General features: G+C 40.2%; 1 protein-coding gene across 1 annotated transcript in view; it reads right to left on the bottom strand.

The window, feature by feature from the left end:
* The window catches only part of LOC100542757 (ubiquitin carboxyl-terminal hydrolase 22-A), a gene marked incomplete at its 5' end in the record, with an annotated part of 42,031 nt that extends 26,314 nt beyond the window's left edge, over positions 1 to 15,717 (bottom strand). The window contains one exon of the mRNA XM_010719591.3: positions 15,594 to 15,717. Coding sequence (XP_010717893.1) covers positions 15,594 to 15,717 — 124 coding nt within the window. The remainder of the gene's footprint in view (positions 1 to 15,593) is intronic.
* Between the last annotated feature and the right edge of the window lie 1,174 nt (positions 15,718 to 16,891).

Genomic DNA, 16,891 nt, shown 5'->3' with positions numbered 1-16,891 from the left:
AGTCTGAAAAACAGTGCGATGCTGCAACGCTGTACACAGTCCTATGTCAATCCCCAGTCTACACATCTCTGCAAACAATATCAAGCAGAAAGATGTTCATGCTATGCAAGTGGAGAAACGTTCAGTTGTATCTCCTGCCTATCTCTCTCCTTTATCTATCATCTGTTTAAAACTTACTGTTTTTATTTAAACCAATCTGTGCCAACAGATGCTTGTGAGGCTCCCTGGACATGCTTGAGATGCACCAGGGTATTTTGAGCAGAAAACTCTCTCCCTATTTCTCTCTGGAAGACTTGGCTCCACTGGTTAGCAGCAGCATTCAAAGTCAGCCTGTGCAGCACAGAAGACAAGTAGGAAGACAGCAGGTCCATCTGGAGACTCACCCTATCTTTTTTTCCTTGATATCTAGTAGAAAAATCACAAGTAAAAGCAAACACATAAAGGCAGCTTTTTGGAATCATTTATTAAACATCATTTATTACATGCCTGAGGCTGGACCTTGTTTCCCTGTGACCACAAGAAGAATCAATCTTCCTCAAAGCTTCCACCAGACAACCAGTTACAACTCCACAGGCTCTCTTGCTTTGCTCTTGACTGGTCTTTGGTGTCGGTCTTCCACGGGTAGGAAAAAAAAAGGTGCTTCTTATGCCATGGCATCATTTGAATGAACCAACACAAAACAACCTGCAAAACAGACAAGGCTGAAATGTGAATACCTCAAACCCTTATAAAAATAAGAAAATGGTGAATGTAGTAAAACATGAGAACTTACTTGACTGGAAAGGGAAAAAGGTAAAGGAGCATATATAACTCTTATCCTTGAGAGAGCAATGACTGCAGCTGCTAAACTGTCTCTTAGACTGACATCTGAAATGGAACAGGTACAATGCACTGAACTACAGCTAAGCTACTGCATAACTAATTGGAGCATCCTAAAAACATCAAATTTTGATGCACATATACTGAAGAACTGACTGAACTTAGAAAGACACATTCTCTTGTATGGAACTCTTATGGAAAAGGAGTTTTGTGGGAGAGAAGCAGCTGGAAATCAAAGCCCAACAGCATTCTAGTCACTGCAATATTCAGAAAGTAAATGAGTTGTGTCTGCCACACCCTCTCCATTAAGAAAGTCTGGCAATATTTAACTGGAAGAGACAGAACTGAAACGTCACAGTCATAAACTAAGAGAAAAAGTGTCAAAATCTTAAATGCATCAATCTACTTTTGCTAGTATGAACATCAGTAGTCTCCACCAGTATCTAATCATTTGACAGTACTTGTCTAGAGGGTGGGCCGATGCCAACGATTCCCAGCTGTGGTACACTGCAGATTTCTGCTGTGCTTTTTAGTAGTAACTTTATCTCTGATTTTAATGAAATGCTTTCAGAGCAAGCAAGAGCAACCAGTGAGATACCTCAACTCTAAATGTAGATGGGTGCTCCTGCAGTAAACTTGTTTTGCACAGCACTATTTTCTTCGTAACTTTACAGATAAAAATATAAGTATTGGAAATAAATAAATACTGCTGTCAAGACAGATTTATCCTGCTTGGTATTAAAGAAAATATTTGCTCATAATCACCACTATTTCCATTCTGTCACATGCTGAACAGGCAGGGCGTAAACAAAGCAGCAGGAATTCTACTTGTGCAATGCCCTGAGCAGACATAATCCTGTGCAGGAATTTCCTTTTACACTCACTCTCAAAGCTGTATTATAAGCAGCAGGCTTACCTTTGTCACCTTCAGTTCTTCCATCTTCTTCCAGTAACTGTTTTTCATTTTTCAGATGCTCAAAGCAATTGATCTGCAACGCTGGGCAAGCGTGCTGCTGTGATGCAGGAATGTCCAGAACAGCAGTTCTGCAAGTCCACCCATGCAGGTGAGATGAAAACACCAACACAAGATAAGGAAATCCCACTTCTCATAGAGGGCAGGGGGCACTGGAGAGGTGGAAATGAGAGGACCACACATGAACACAAAAGACTGAACACCAATCAGGTGCTTAACTCGCCCCTCTGAAGAAGTTTGTCTCAAAAGCTAGGATTGGTGCTGGGATTGGAAGAAGAGCAGGTAAACCAGTCTGAACAAATATTACCAGAAAAACCTGTGATTTAATTGAATGAAGATTCTGGAAGCAAAAACGTAGGTAAGAGTATAATGCAACTGTGACACGAATCGGGAAACTGTTCAGCACAACCAGCTCAAGAACCTCTGTACATTAAGCACAGGTCAGCACCACCTGAGCGCAATTTTCTGGCCCCAAACCCAACCCTCCCCGTTGCCCATCTGTGTCAGTGATTCCCTGTAGCTCCATCAAATCGTATCAGAAGTCGGTGCAAGCTGAAGCAGCGCTAAAACATTTAGAGGAAGCAAGTTCAACATAACCCTTGGAAATACAGTGCAGCACAGCAATAAACATTTTTTTTTAAAGTTTGTTTTTCATCTTATGCTCATAGAGCAAGAACGTATTTATAGTGCATCTTTCTGAAAATGTACCTCAAGGGAGAGCTGCCCTACTTCTTAGTACCTAAAGAGGGGAAAAGAACCCAAACCTCTCAGCTCCCAGGTAGAAACCAGATCGCACATTTCCAGACGCAGCTGTTACAAATATGGGTCCCAAACAACCAACACGCCACTATTCCATCTGCATGCCAGAAGCAGCATGGCTTCTGCTAACGGGGTCAGTGGCAGCAATTATTCTCAAAAGATAACCCCTTTTGAAGGAAAAAATAAATCTACTAATTTCAGAGAGCAGCAGTGTGCAAATAAACAAAACTAGAGAAGCTACACAGTAAGAAGCGTGATGTCCTGTGCCACCACTGGGCATGTGAGTAATCAAAAACCATGACGTTGCACTGGATTTATTCCACAGTACTTCAGCTGAAGAATCCCTTCTCAGTTCCTGCATGGAACCCATACAGCAGCACAAGCAGAGTCAAATTAGAACTGTTTTGTACAAGTATTTTACAAACTCACTGATGACACTCAATATTCATTTTAATTTGAAAACAGCTTAAGAACAAAACCAGTGTAAGCCTATGAAGAAGTACTGCTAATAAAGAGAAAATTTATTTGGAGACTTATTTGTATCCGCTGCATTATGAACTGTGCCATAAATCACAAGTTTACCCGCACCTACAGAGGCAGAACGACAGTCACACCAGAAGCAGCTTTCTAGGAAAAAAAGAAATCTCTCAGGGAAAATAGCATTTGTATTCTAAATGAAAATCCATCTTTAATCTGCCAATTTCTGGCAGATTTTGGATCAGCGTATATTTTTCATTACTTTTGAAATAAATTATTTATTAGAAAAAAGTTTGCTTATGTGTACAGAAATAAACTGCCCTTGAGTCTGCTTCCAACAGAAAACCCTGAAGTCCAGCTAAAAGAGATGGTACGCTGGAGGAGAGAATTCTATGCCATGAAGGGCACATGTACAGCAAGTCATTAACTGCTGAAGTTGAACAGAGCACTCTCCCTTGCATGTATCATCAGTATCAGGAGACAGACGACTTGGATATATCACTCAACCTGCAAAGTTCTCTGTTTTGGTATGTCAATGCTGTACAGCAAGTGGAATTCATCCTCTTGTCTGTTTACCCTATTACCAAAACTACTCAGTGAGAAAGGAGGGTTGGTCAATTAATTCCAGGGATTAACCAGATGTGACTCCTCCTACAGATGAGTAACTAACAACTCAAAATAAAATCCAACCAATGAAAACAGACCACAAAAAACACACCAGGAAATACACCCTATGCACCAAAGCTGTGACCTTCACAAGATGTTCTGCCATTCACTGCTGGGTTGTTCTTTTTCCCCTGGTTATTTGCTTTTGTCATGGTTGGTTTTGCTTGTTGGTAAGGTCCCGGCCAAGAGTTGTTTTGCTTTTAGAAAGAGGCACTTGCTCACCTTTCAGACTGCCAAATGGTTCAAACACAGTAAGAAAAAACAAAACACATACGAGCAATGTGTTCGTATTTCCCAGTTAGGCTGTAAGACAGATCTCCCATTAAGCGTTAGGACAGAGAAGCAGCACTGAAACGCGTGCTCAATTGTTTCATTCAGGTTCACATGACAACCCAAAGTCTTCTGGCAGTAACTTCTGGCACATTTCTGTGCAACTGGGACAGCTCCATAGTGACCTCAGCATTGATGCAGACCTTCCCAATTCATCCCTTTTTATGCTGTGTGAGGAACGCCATTCAAAATTTACCATTTCCACATTTCTCCCCTTAAAATGCCTGGAAAAAAAAGTTATCAGTGAGTCACAGCCTACCTACATTAACTTGTCCAGATACCCCCACAGCAACAGTGGTGTCTCAGCAAGAGAGCTGAATTGAATTACGTTCAGTGCAGATCCTGCCTCTCCTGACTGCATCGATCGCATTCGGCATTTTTATTTAACAGCTTCAAAATAAAATCACATAAAATAGACTTACAGAAGTGATACACTACATCAGAGTAGTTTAAATATAATTGGAAGACAGAACAACAATTCAAAAGCAACTGAGTATATAGGAGAATCTATGTGAAATTAAGTTCAATTAAAAAAATATGGTGTAGGAAATGAGAAAATTTAAGTTCACAAAGAGGAAATAAGAAGCAACAGCTATTATAGCAACCCAACCTAAGTGACATAAACCTGCACTGAAGGGGCACAAATGATACACTGTGAAACTCAACAAGCTTCTGATGAGGCCTGAGAGGAGGTTACTCTGCCCTGCTGACAGTAAGGCTCTCGCTGATGATGCCCAGAATAGAGCACCCAATTTAAGAGATCTATTCAACCCAAGGAGAAGGCAAGAATAGGAGTGAAAATTTCCATGAAATGAATACATGAGACTTGAGAAACTAACTGAAGAACCCACTGGTTGAGTTAGTTAATTAAAAAGATAGTGCCAATGGAGGAACAGACAGGCTGACAATTTTCAAATACGTGAAAGGCAACTGCAAAGAGGACTGTAATTAACTCTTGTGGCCTATCCAAGCTATTATAAAAAAGAGACGGCGCTCACAAGAAGTGAAATTTAATTAGATATTAAAAATAATTGTTTCACAGTTAGAAAACATTGCAACAGGGGAGTCCGGGACTCCCTGCAGCTGGAGCTGTTCCAGAAGCAGCTCTCACTTGTCAGTAATGGCCTCGTACACCTGACCCAGACCGGGAGAAGGCATGAAGTGACCCCACCACCTTTTCATTGGTCTGTTCACATATCCAGATTAATATTACAGCACGGCACAAAACAGAGCAACCGCCTCTGACCAAGGTAGGAAAGGCAGGGCATTTTCACCTGACCGTTTCACCTCATTCAAACTCCCAGCTAAGTGATGCCAAAGGGGATGCTCCCGCTGCACTGAGCTGGCACCTGTTTGACTCCACGCTGAAATGGTTTAATGTGCCAGTCTGGCAGAAAAAGTAGTCTCACCTTGAAAGGGTTTGCATCACCTGCAGACAGTGATGAGCTTTTGACCCTTCAAGCAGGTTCAAGCAGCTCAGCAGAGGTCAGAGCAAAAAGTCACGGCCGCAATCAGGAGGGGCTGCAAAAGTGTCAGTTCCAGAGGCAGCCAACCCTCCTGCCCCCGGAATACCTCTGCTGCAACACACCTCCAGTGCAGGCAACTGTCTGAAGCCACAGTCTGAGCAGCAAAACAGCCACAGCCCTAATGCACACATTGCTATTCTTATCATAAGGCCCTAGAAAGCAAAATTAACTGTCCTGCTTCCAGGAAAGGACAGAGAACCACTGCTGCTATAGAATCAGGGCTGCTAACTATTCTCAATGCCATTTTTAGTCTGCATAGATATTTTGCATATGAGCTTTTGCATTTGTAGCTTAGTGCATCATTCATTTTAGTAATGCAAGAATAAAGTCAGAGGATAAGACAAAAATCAGTCAGCATCAAGATCTGGTACTTCAATTCATTTCCTTCGTGTCAAACCCGCTCTTGTGGATCAAGGAAGAAGTTTGCATTTATGAGCAGTGCTATAAATCAGCTCCATAGGAGCTCAGCAGCAGCCGTGAATCATACTGTACTTCCAATTAAAAGCAATGGAGTAATATTTGAACAAAACTGCAGTCAAGGCTCAGCACAGCAGATATGGATTTGTGGCTTATTTGAGCATAGAATTTCTAGCAATGATATGGGAACAAACAGCAGCAAACGATGATGAGATTCAGTACAGTGACTACCAAGGAGGGTTTACCAGAGGTGACTTTGGTATTCCAGGAGCAATTCCCCCTGGCAACAACGTGAAGCTATGTTGCTCCTGGTAAAGCAGTGACTGCCTTGTATTTTAAGTATGAAGAATAATCTGAACTTAAAGCCAGGCAAAGGCCCAAAGGCCTTTAAATAAACTTGGGAAACAGTTTAATCCACCCCTACATAAAGGCTTTCTTCTTCCTAAGGAAAATGATAGCTTTTATGCCTGTCATTTATTGTCTTAAGCATTTTTACTGACCATCTGCATCACAAAATTATTTTTATCTCAGGCATCAAGAAACCAATGCATCATGCTCTTAAAAAATAAAAAAGCTATACAGCACAGACTCACTTCTGGCAATCATCTTCATCTAGTTGACTCTCTCAGTCAAAACGAGCAAAACAGAAAAGACATTAAGTTCTGCAGCAGAACTTGCACTAAACTTCCCTGAATTTCTTCAGTGGGTCTTGATATGCCAAGTAATTTTGTCTGTTGGGCTTCGACTTGATCCAATCTCTGCCGAGATCTCTTAGCAGGGAGTGAAGCACACTGAGGAATGAACACATGTAATCTGGATCCCAAGCTGTCACAATATGCAACAGAAGAAAAATGTCTTTCAAACATGGCACCAGAAATTATCACACAGTGCTCTAATAGTCAGCAGTGTCTTTGATTATCTGAGCCCCACGACACCTAAAGATCAATCAGCAGGAGGACTGAACGAAATACGATGCACTCCCAGCACATACTGCCACACTGAGAGCTGGAGTGACTATTTGTGTACACACGATATGCCCCACATAGGTATATGCAGTACATAACACACCTTGATTTAGCAGTGAAACCAGACCCCCTACAACTGCAACGCTCACTGCACACTCAGATGTACAGAGCTAAATGAATCTGAATGAACTGAATAAAGGCACAGAGGAGCACTAAAGCAATGATGAGACTCAGGGAGGAGCTTTTCCTGTCTCAAACACCGTACAGCATGAAGTTCAAGACAAATGTCCCATGAATCAGAGCACAGGAAGAATGATTATCTGCTAACTGCAGGAAGCTCAGAGAGAAGAGACATTCAACATCTAAAAAAAAAATATATAAAAACAGCAGTGAAGAACTGTGTTTGTCAGAACACTGAATGACTGACTTTGAGACAACTAGTCTTTAGACACCAGTTAGGTTGTAAACATGTATTTTGAAAGGTCTATATGGCAACATGATGGCAAAGAAAAAAAGCCTATCAACAAAATTAAATACATCAACATGTAGCACAGAATTAAATATTCACTTTGCCCTTCCTCAAAACAGTGAAACTCAAAGCTCAGTGAGATCTTGTATGAGCTGCACAGAAGCATAAGACTTGCAGTGAGAATCCTGTGCAGATGGCATCCTTAAAGAACAAGAGGTACTCCCACCAAACTGACAAAATCAAATTCACACCCGCAGCCGTCCTTTCCCCCCAATATCACACCATATGCTGCCTACAAGTTTTTACCCTTCCTCAAAACAGATTTCACAAATTAATAACTGAAGGAGTAGGATAACTGCCAATGAAGTTTAATGCACCCAGATATATCAATATGCACAAATCATTGTTGAACTGGCGCAGAGCTATTCCAGCAATCCACGACACACAAACCATGCCACATGCTGTTTATGCACAGTACTCGTTTTGGTATATACTGCATCTACCTTCTGTCCACACAAAGCCCAGCACTGGGAGCAGATATGAAAGAACAGAATGGAAGGTTAGAATAAACACAATCCAACAGTGATCCAGAAATCAACAAATCTGAGGTGGAGACTGCTGGCCTCAGTGAAAACATCTTGCTCCCTAATGACATGAAGTTAAGCAAGGGAAATACAGCAGCAAACCAAAAGTATTTTTGTTCTTCCATCTACTTTCAATAGTAACAGAAGTGTCTCCTCATGCTAAGGGTACTTTCTCTGCCCATGACAAGACAGGCAGTCAGTGTAGCTACTGGGTTAGTTCTGAACTTCCTCATTCAGCTCGACTTAAGAGATTATGGCACTGCCTTTGCACTGACTGCAGCACTCCATAGCAAGAATTCACCTTCCACTTCAAGGAAGGCTTTGTTTTTACGAGGATCACTGCTCGATGCTGGCTGTGTTCAAGGAAACAGGAGGTGCATCTGCTGACCTCTGGACTGCTGGAGGACAGGGAGGGCAGATGCAGAAAGCCAAGCATTTTTAACATCTGTTTTCCTGTAAAGCATCCATTAAGATTATTTATTTTCAATTGAACAACACTAGAAAGAAATGCCCTGCTAACCTTTATTTAACTTTAAACAATTAAAAGATCACCTACCGCCAGCTTTAGATAAAGAAAGATGCATTGTTCAGAGGGCTACATGCTACAATTGGGGTTTTCTTGGTAAGAAACCTCCCTTCCCATTAAAAAAAGTTCCAGTAGATAATGACAAGTGATTACCATTCACTGCAGTTTTCATGTTACAAGTCTGCAGTGTTTTGATGGCGTGCTGGTTACATAATCACAGCAAAAAAAGCACAGCATGGAAGAAAGTTAACTACTGTACCACCAAAGAGAGATAACAGACAAATAACTGAGTCAGCAAATATTTTACACTGAAGATGAATTGGCATAAAGGAGGGGGAATTTCCATGCTCCTACCTTCCTGCATCCAAACATGAAGAAGATGCATCTGAAGAGGCGCAGAAAATAGTTTTAGGAAGTCAAATTGCAATATTGTCTGTGAAATGTAAGTGACGTGTATGGATCTGTAACAACTATGAGTCCGCTTTCAAACACCCACAGCAAGAAAATCAGCTTTGAAATAGAAGTTTGGAATGTGACCCAAGTCCTGGACCAAGAACTGTCTTCCAAGGAATTTCATACTGTGAACTCAGTGTAGCTTTCTTTGTCTCAAATCCCCAAGAGCCACCTACAGTTTCAAAAATAAAATGCTTTCTGTGCAAGTAACATGGACAGCAGTTTTTCAAGAAGGAACAACAGAAAAATTCAATCCAATTCCAACCTGCCTAATGCACAGTTTAACCTGGTACTGCTGTCTTCATGGGCTGAACGGGGGGCAGATGCCCAGGAATTATGATTCCAGCTTTTCAAACAATTCTTTACCTGCAGTACTTTGTACCACTGCAGCTATACATATACCTAACTTCAATGTCTCACTGATTTTATCCCCTATAACAAAACGCGCAAAACAAGCTTTACAAGAAGGATAAAAGAAGTAAAAACATTTACATTTTCAAGAATTCTTTAAAAGCCACATGAAAAACCACTATTCCTCAGCCAGCAGATACACAGCTTGCAGTTCTGTTGCGAACTAAACCACTCCCACATAAAGCCAAGCAAATTAAAACCTTCACAAAGAACCCTGAGACTAAGGTTTTCCTCATCACACATTTAGCACATCCCTGCTAAAGTTGGTTTCAGTGCCAACCTATCACCAGGCTCAAGCATCAAGGTAACTTCTCAGAACTGTATCTGACATTCTGTTAATCTTTACTGGAAAGAAAACACACAGGATTTATTTCTGTACACAGATATCCCAAAAATCAAAGTATCTTACTTTTAAGAGCTGGTAAGAATGCTCCTCATCTACATTAGTGAAGTCTGTTAGCTTCTTCAGCAACCCATACTTGGCTGCAAAAAAAAAAAATCAACTGAAAAAAACAGAAGGAGGCCCAACAATGGCCCAAACCAGCCAGTTTTGCTGAATACCTCCCTTCCCTTCCCATTACAGCTGCCTGGCATTCCCTAGCAGAAAAGATATTCTGTCAACTGGTTTGTGTTTCCCTTTGCTGCAGCATCCTTCACCTGAAAGCAGGACTACAGCCTTGGGGCAAAAAGTGCTTTGTAAGAAGAATCAGTATCCGCCCTTCTCTAATCTCTACTAGCTGAAAAACATGCCCTGCAAGTTTTATCTACCCTCCAGTCTTTAGGAAAAAAAGCAGGCCAAATTTTGTATTAGTTACCTCCAAAGTTGTCTTTTTATTTTCCTCCTGAGGAGGAGGACTGCAGACAAAGGCTGAACAAGAAGAGCCATAAGCCTTGAAGCGATCCATACACCCTACAGCAGGAATGGTGAATGGCATAAGCCAACAAGGACACAAACTTCAGCCTTATAATGCTGATTTAAGAAGAACACACATGATGGCATAATACTTTGGAAAAAATAAAAATAGAAAACTACTGAACAAGCAACAGTAGAGGCCATAGTACCACTAGCGCTACCTTCTAAAAAATGCTGCTCTGTCTTCTTCACATTGACTAATAAAAAGCCAGCAAAGCTTGTTTTTTGTTTAAAACGTACTTCCTGGTTTACTCGAAGCTCAAGCCCACTGAAGTGCCAGTGCAAGTGCACTTTGTCTTCACTGGTTTTCCTGGAAGGTGAGTGAAAGAACAGCTCGGATCCTGCGTGGCTGCTGCCTGCGCAGGTTGAGGCATCCCTGCTTTGGGCCAGGAGCTCTGAGAGATGCTCAGTGCAGCAACACAGGAGAACTCTGCTCTTGCCAAAGCATGGCCAACAAAAAGCACAATGCGTCTGCCAGGATAATGAACTGAGCAGCCTGAGTGAATGCCCAGGAGAGGGTGGGATCACATGGCTGGAATTAAGAGACCAAATGAATACACAAGGGTGAAATAAAAGGAAAGGCTGATCCCCTGACGGAGGAAAGCTGTTTTCCTCAGCTGTAACATCTTCACCCTTAGCCAGAGAGACATATGCATGCATACACATTTTGCTTAAAGTACTGCATCAACCAAGAAGAAGGAGGGAAAAGACCAAAGTCTTCAGCGATGCCTTCATAAAAAGTGCTTTTTAGGGTTTGGTTCTCTCAACATTCACTCACCCCATTAAAACATGACAAGACAACAAAACATGAACAGGAAATGCATCAGCTGAAAGATGCTATGACTTCCTACCTGGCATTAGCTTTGGAAAATCAAATGACATGCAGTCAAATGACTATCAATACACAAAAAGGTTACTTTTTTTTTTGAGAGAGAGATACTTATATTTTATCTTGCTGAACAGGCAAAACTTTGAAAGCTCCCACAAGACGTTCTGAAAGCAAATCTTTACAACCCACTGTGTAAATCACAACTTATGCTTCAGAACTCTTGAGAGATTCACCATCACCTCTCATTTTTCCTAAAATCCCACTCAAGGTGCACTTTTTGTGGACCCGATTTCAAATATAAACCCAGTACTGCTTACAAAGCAATAACTTAAATGTAAGTTAGTTAAATATGAGTTAGAGCTAAGAATTCCACGCTGAATAAACCCGGCAGCCAGTACGTTCACAAAAGACTTCAAAGCACCTCCAAGTTACCACTACTTCTGCCCATGAACGGTCCACGAACAACTTACAGAACTCTGAAGGATCACAGAGAACCAGAAGTATTTTCCAGGTCTCCCTGTTCCTCCTCCCTTGCCACCTTCACGCAGGAGCTCTGCTGCAGTATTTATTCCCATCCTGCTGCTGTCACATCCCATGCTTCGTGCTGCGCAGCTGCAGGATACCACCTGCTCCCACAGTGTGGCTGTTGGTTTTTGCAATCTCCCCCACGTCTCCCATTCATTCTGAAAAGGATTTGCTCACTCTTCTGTAAAGGCTATACCCTCTGCCTTCTAATCCCAGGTGGCTCCTGCTAATTACCCATGTGCCTTGGGAGTCTAATTCTTCCCATTGTTAATGTACCAATTTTTAGCCACAAAGTCACTTCATATGCTAATGAGAGACCAGCTGATCCCAAGCTCATACTTCACGTACTCAGGAGAACTCATCTTCTGGGGGTACTAATGACAACAGAGGAAGAATGGCTTTGAAAAGTTGTGCCTGAACGATGCTGTATTACTTTCACTTCAACTCTGACTCTCTATAATAAAGAACTTGCTTGTTAACTCAAGCTTGATCATTGTCCTCATTTATTGAGGGCAGCGTCTTCACAGGAAAGAGACTGAAAAATCATATCTTACTTTTATGCTGTTAGAAACTAATGTAATAGTTGTTTAGTCTAAGTTTTATATTGTTTTCCATATAGAAGTTTTGGTGTTTATGGAAACCAGAAACACCAACTTCAATCCCAAAATCATGATGAGAATTTCTGAAGACTAGTCTAGGCCATGACACATTATTGCTACTGAAATAACACACACTACCTTTAAGAAATGTCTCCTTCCCCCTCTCCCTCTGCATTCCTCACAATATTCCATCTTTTCACCCAAAAATGGTTCTGCCAGCACAGGGACAAAAGCAGCATGCTACAGCACACGGGTCACCAGAAGATGTGAGAATGTCTTGACCTCATACTGCTACCAAAAAGCACATCATACATTTATAGTATGAGTAGACCATACGCTCCTCTTGAATATCTTTAAATATGGAAGTTCTGCATTCCAAGTCTGATAAGACAAGAGAACACAATGCGTGCATTGTTAGTATTTACCCTGTGTAAGGATTTTGCATCATGGCTTTCAGGATGCAGATATTCAACATTCCCACTTGCTTAATAATAAATTCCAGTAAGTCACTTCTGCATACTTAGATGCAACACGGGGAACAGTTCTTCGTCTAGATTCCAAAATGAAGGAATCAGCACAGCTCCTGTGACCTGCACAGCAGTGCCTGGCATGAGTTTTCATCTGAAGAGCAATTTACTCCATTGCAGGATTTCAATCAAAATCAAAAGCTAGCATTTTTGCACACAGTTTCCTCTAAATGAATTACCAGTTCAATCCTCCATTATAACACACTCATTTCATGACTGAGTATTCTTCAGACAGATTTTATTATGCCAGTGAAAGATGAATCCTGCAGCTGTACAGAGTTCAAACAGCTCAGAAAAGCAGCACACACAAATACTGAGATGCACTGTGAGACTGCTAGAAATCTAGAATTAAAAAAATGACTTTGTACAAGAAGAGTTATGCCACAGAGCAGAACATTCACCTGTAAAAGCATCATGTAAACATGCAATAGAATATATTTTGTTGCAATTTTTCTATCACTTGAGCGTGTTCTAGATATTAATAACATCAATCTTGGTAAGTGTTATTATTAGAGCTAGAAATACCATGCAAGATACTCATAAACAAGCACATCCATTCTTTTATGTCATGTTTTGTCAGGCTTTTGGAGCCCCACCTCCTTCAGTTGTTATAGTAATACACTTGCCATCTACAAATGCTGAAATTACTATAAGCAAAAGAACATCTCAGAGGGTTATCAATGAGCCATTAGAACGTGCTGCCTCCTGACTGCCCTCAGTGTACCTCTGGAGGTTACAACAGAAAAATAAAGCAAACACCCCGATTTTCCTTTTAATATAATTTCGTAGAAAGCATTTTATGTGTAAAAGGTAGCTGGTTATACTTTAACTTTTTTGTAAGCAGATGTGCAATGCTCACAGATGGCTACTAACATGATCCTCATTTTTAGAATCAATAATTGGACACGATGCCTATTCTCTGAACCACTTACCTACCTCTGAAGATTATCTGGATTCACTAATATCTGCTATGGAACTGATAAAACTTGATGTCAAAAGAATTGAGTATTAGAAAAAGAGAAATGGGCATGTCCAGATAATTGCAGCATTTCAGCCTGCATATAGGCTCTTCACTGATCTGAAACCGCAAACAGACAAGTCATCGTGAGGAAAGTGAAGGGAAAATACTCTGAAGCAGATATATATTTAGTAGCAGGTTAGATGGAGAGAAAAGGCTCAAGGACAATGGCAGGTCTTTTCTTCCTTCAGCTAAACCTCCAATGTCTTTTTGTGAAAGAAAGCTAGTCTTTTGCTTTTAACTGTAGCCCAAAACTGCATTATGTCTCCTGGGTGCTTTGATTTTTTCTCTTTCTAAATCTCAGCACATAGACAGCTTCAGGGCTCAGTAGGAGAAATTATTAAAAGCATGCCTGCAGAAGTAAAGAGATCAGTCATTTTCCTTATCCCCATCCCCTGTGTTTTATGAGCACTCCCCCACCCAGTGTTGTATGAGATTTCATGCAACCAGACGTGTCCTTTTTAAACAGACTGAAAAATTTAAAGTCTTTTAAGAGCAAGCATTCTTTCAAACTGGAAACAACACATAAATGTGCTTCTACTCCTCAGGAAGGTCACACTCACCTTCAGAATTCTATCAAGCCAACTTTTTCTTTTTTGTCCTGTGCAATTCTATCATTTAAGTAGTTTTCAGCAGTCTTTACAAAATACACTGCAGTTTTACAGAACACAGAATCCTACTGTGAACATGATACAAGCAATCTCTGCCTCATTATTTCTTTCCCAAGCTGCTTGATAAAACATCTGCACTTTGGAAACTTCAAATATCCTTCCTGCTCCACTAGTACAACTGCACACGTCTTCTCTTCAAAATTAACAAGCTATCCACATTTTCAGCTTACAAACTGCTCTCCTCATTCCTTTTTATCTTAAATGAACATTAGTGTATTTTAGGTTATGATTTTCTGAATTATGTTTCATGGCATAAAAGTTGTACTGATTACATTCGGCATATTTTGACAACAGCAAATGCGTTGAAATGCGATCCATTCTGATTAAAAAATAAGTAATTTAAAAATTAGGAAAAATCCTTTACGCCATTTCATACCTGTACCTTCACCTCTGAAATGTTATCGTGCACTGAGCAGGACAGGAAAATGCCCAATAACCTATGAGTTGTCAAGAAGCCGATTCTACTCCTCTACTTGCCCAATCAAAATACAGCGGAATATAAATTGGAAAACACTTATTTTCATCACTCTTACCCAAATACTCTCCAGTCACAAGTAGGTACATTGGCATTTCAGAGCTCTTTGCTCCAAACTACTGAACTCTAAGCATTAAGTATTGATATGCATTTGAAAACTGCCACTTGACACAGAAGGGAGAAGAAATTACATCATTTCAGAGTCAGTACAAACATCAGACCCCATTTAGAGTTTAAAACACAAAGCAAGAAGACATCACTCTGCTTATTCTACCTGCTACTACAGATTTACTTACATGCTCCTATAATTAAGGATACATCTGAACTAGAGGATTTCCTTTCACACACCTATATGGGATCTGATAAAGACTGACTTGAGATAACGTCATTAATCTCTGTTAAGTCTTCAACTGCGTACTGTGAAAAAGTTTCTTGCTTTGTTGCTGTTAGACAGATGAACTATCATCAGTATGAAGTGACAGAGCAGATATCCTTTTACGTGAGAAAAAGGTGGTATAAAATAATCAGTCAGACAATAGCTTAAGTTTAAGGAAGCCCACTGTAATAAACTCAGGGTAAAAATGTTTACAGAAAAATCTTTCAAAATTTTCAAAATTCAAGTAGCTGAGTATCAGTTTCAGAAGGGGTTTCTAGAACTTACCTATGGTGCAGTTTGTGGTTATTTTTCTCCGCTTGGGGTTGTGTCGTAGCAATTCTAACTCTCGTTTGGTTGGCTCCCATGTTGAATACTTCTCTCCAATGCCTAAGCACACGAAAAGAAATTTTCAGGAAGTTGTTTAGTAAAAGTATTAAAAACTGTGTTCAAGTTAAAACTTCCAACATACTGTTCATTAAGTTAAAAATCAATCTATGTACAAGAGACTGATTTCTTAATAAAAAAAGTTCAGAAGGACTGCAACCAACCTTCCAAAGCCCAAGTAAGTTTTCCATTATTGGACAACAACTATTCTTCCAGTTTAAAAACATAATAAAAATAACACTCCAGAGTTTACAAGAGTAAAGCCACTGTTACTCAAAAAATCCATTACTGTCTTTGTGCTCAGAGGATGACAGCACCACCACCGATTTTATAAGATAATGGCTAGCCAAGAAATCTCATTAGCAAACTCTGACATGTTATTAAATGTATCACAGCTCAGCCAACTTATGGACAGATACAATCTTAATCTCTATAGTATAGGTGACCAGCAGAAATTAGTAGTTCAGATATACTGAACAGCATATTCTCCTAGTACCTGTTCTGTGATGTACTGTGACTAAGCACGACTTCTGACGCAGCACTGGATATCAGCAAGTTCTAGTATTTGAGATTCACTGACATATATAACAATACCTAAAAATCTGATTTGTAGTAGGTTTAAAAACAACAACCAGTCAACCCAAACTCTCCTAACGCTCAACAACCCTTTCCATAAACTGCAGCTGTAATCTGCCAGTGTTCTCTTTAAACATCAAGGCTGCATTTATGATACAGTGCTCAAAAGAAGCTGCAGTAGAAATGAGTCAGTTAAGCAGTGCAGCAAATTTATTTGAAGTAAGCACAGTTGTGTTCAGTGTAAATCTGATACGAGAAGAACAGACCAGGAAAGACTCATGTGCTGATCAGTTAAGAACTACTGCAGTGCCTCTGTGTAGCACAGAGAAATTACTATGCAAGGTCAGTTATAGTGAGTCACAAAAGCATCTGGGCATTAAAAATAAAGAATAATAAGATGACAAGCAATCTATTCTAAAACTGAGGATTAAAGTCAATTAAGTGTTATTTTTCATGGAACGCATGGAGCAGAAGTAGTGCTGTGCTACAGAAAATAAATTATAAATCATACATATGAAAAGAAGAGTAGAAAATATAGCTAGAGGCTTACACATTCTGCATAATATACATTAAACTTTAATAGCTCTTTGATCTTCGTTTTCAGAAATAGCTATGCTTTTCAG

The sequence above is a fragment of the Meleagris gallopavo genome, chromosome 16 (genome assembly GCF_000146605.3).
Source record: "Meleagris gallopavo isolate NT-WF06-2002-E0010 breed Aviagen turkey brand Nicholas breeding stock chromosome 16, Turkey_5.1, whole genome shotgun sequence".
Taxonomy (NCBI): Eukaryota; Metazoa; Chordata; class Aves; order Galliformes; family Phasianidae; genus Meleagris; species Meleagris gallopavo.
Note: the sequence above shows the minus strand (reverse complement) of the source record. Positions and strands in the feature narration are given on the sequence as shown.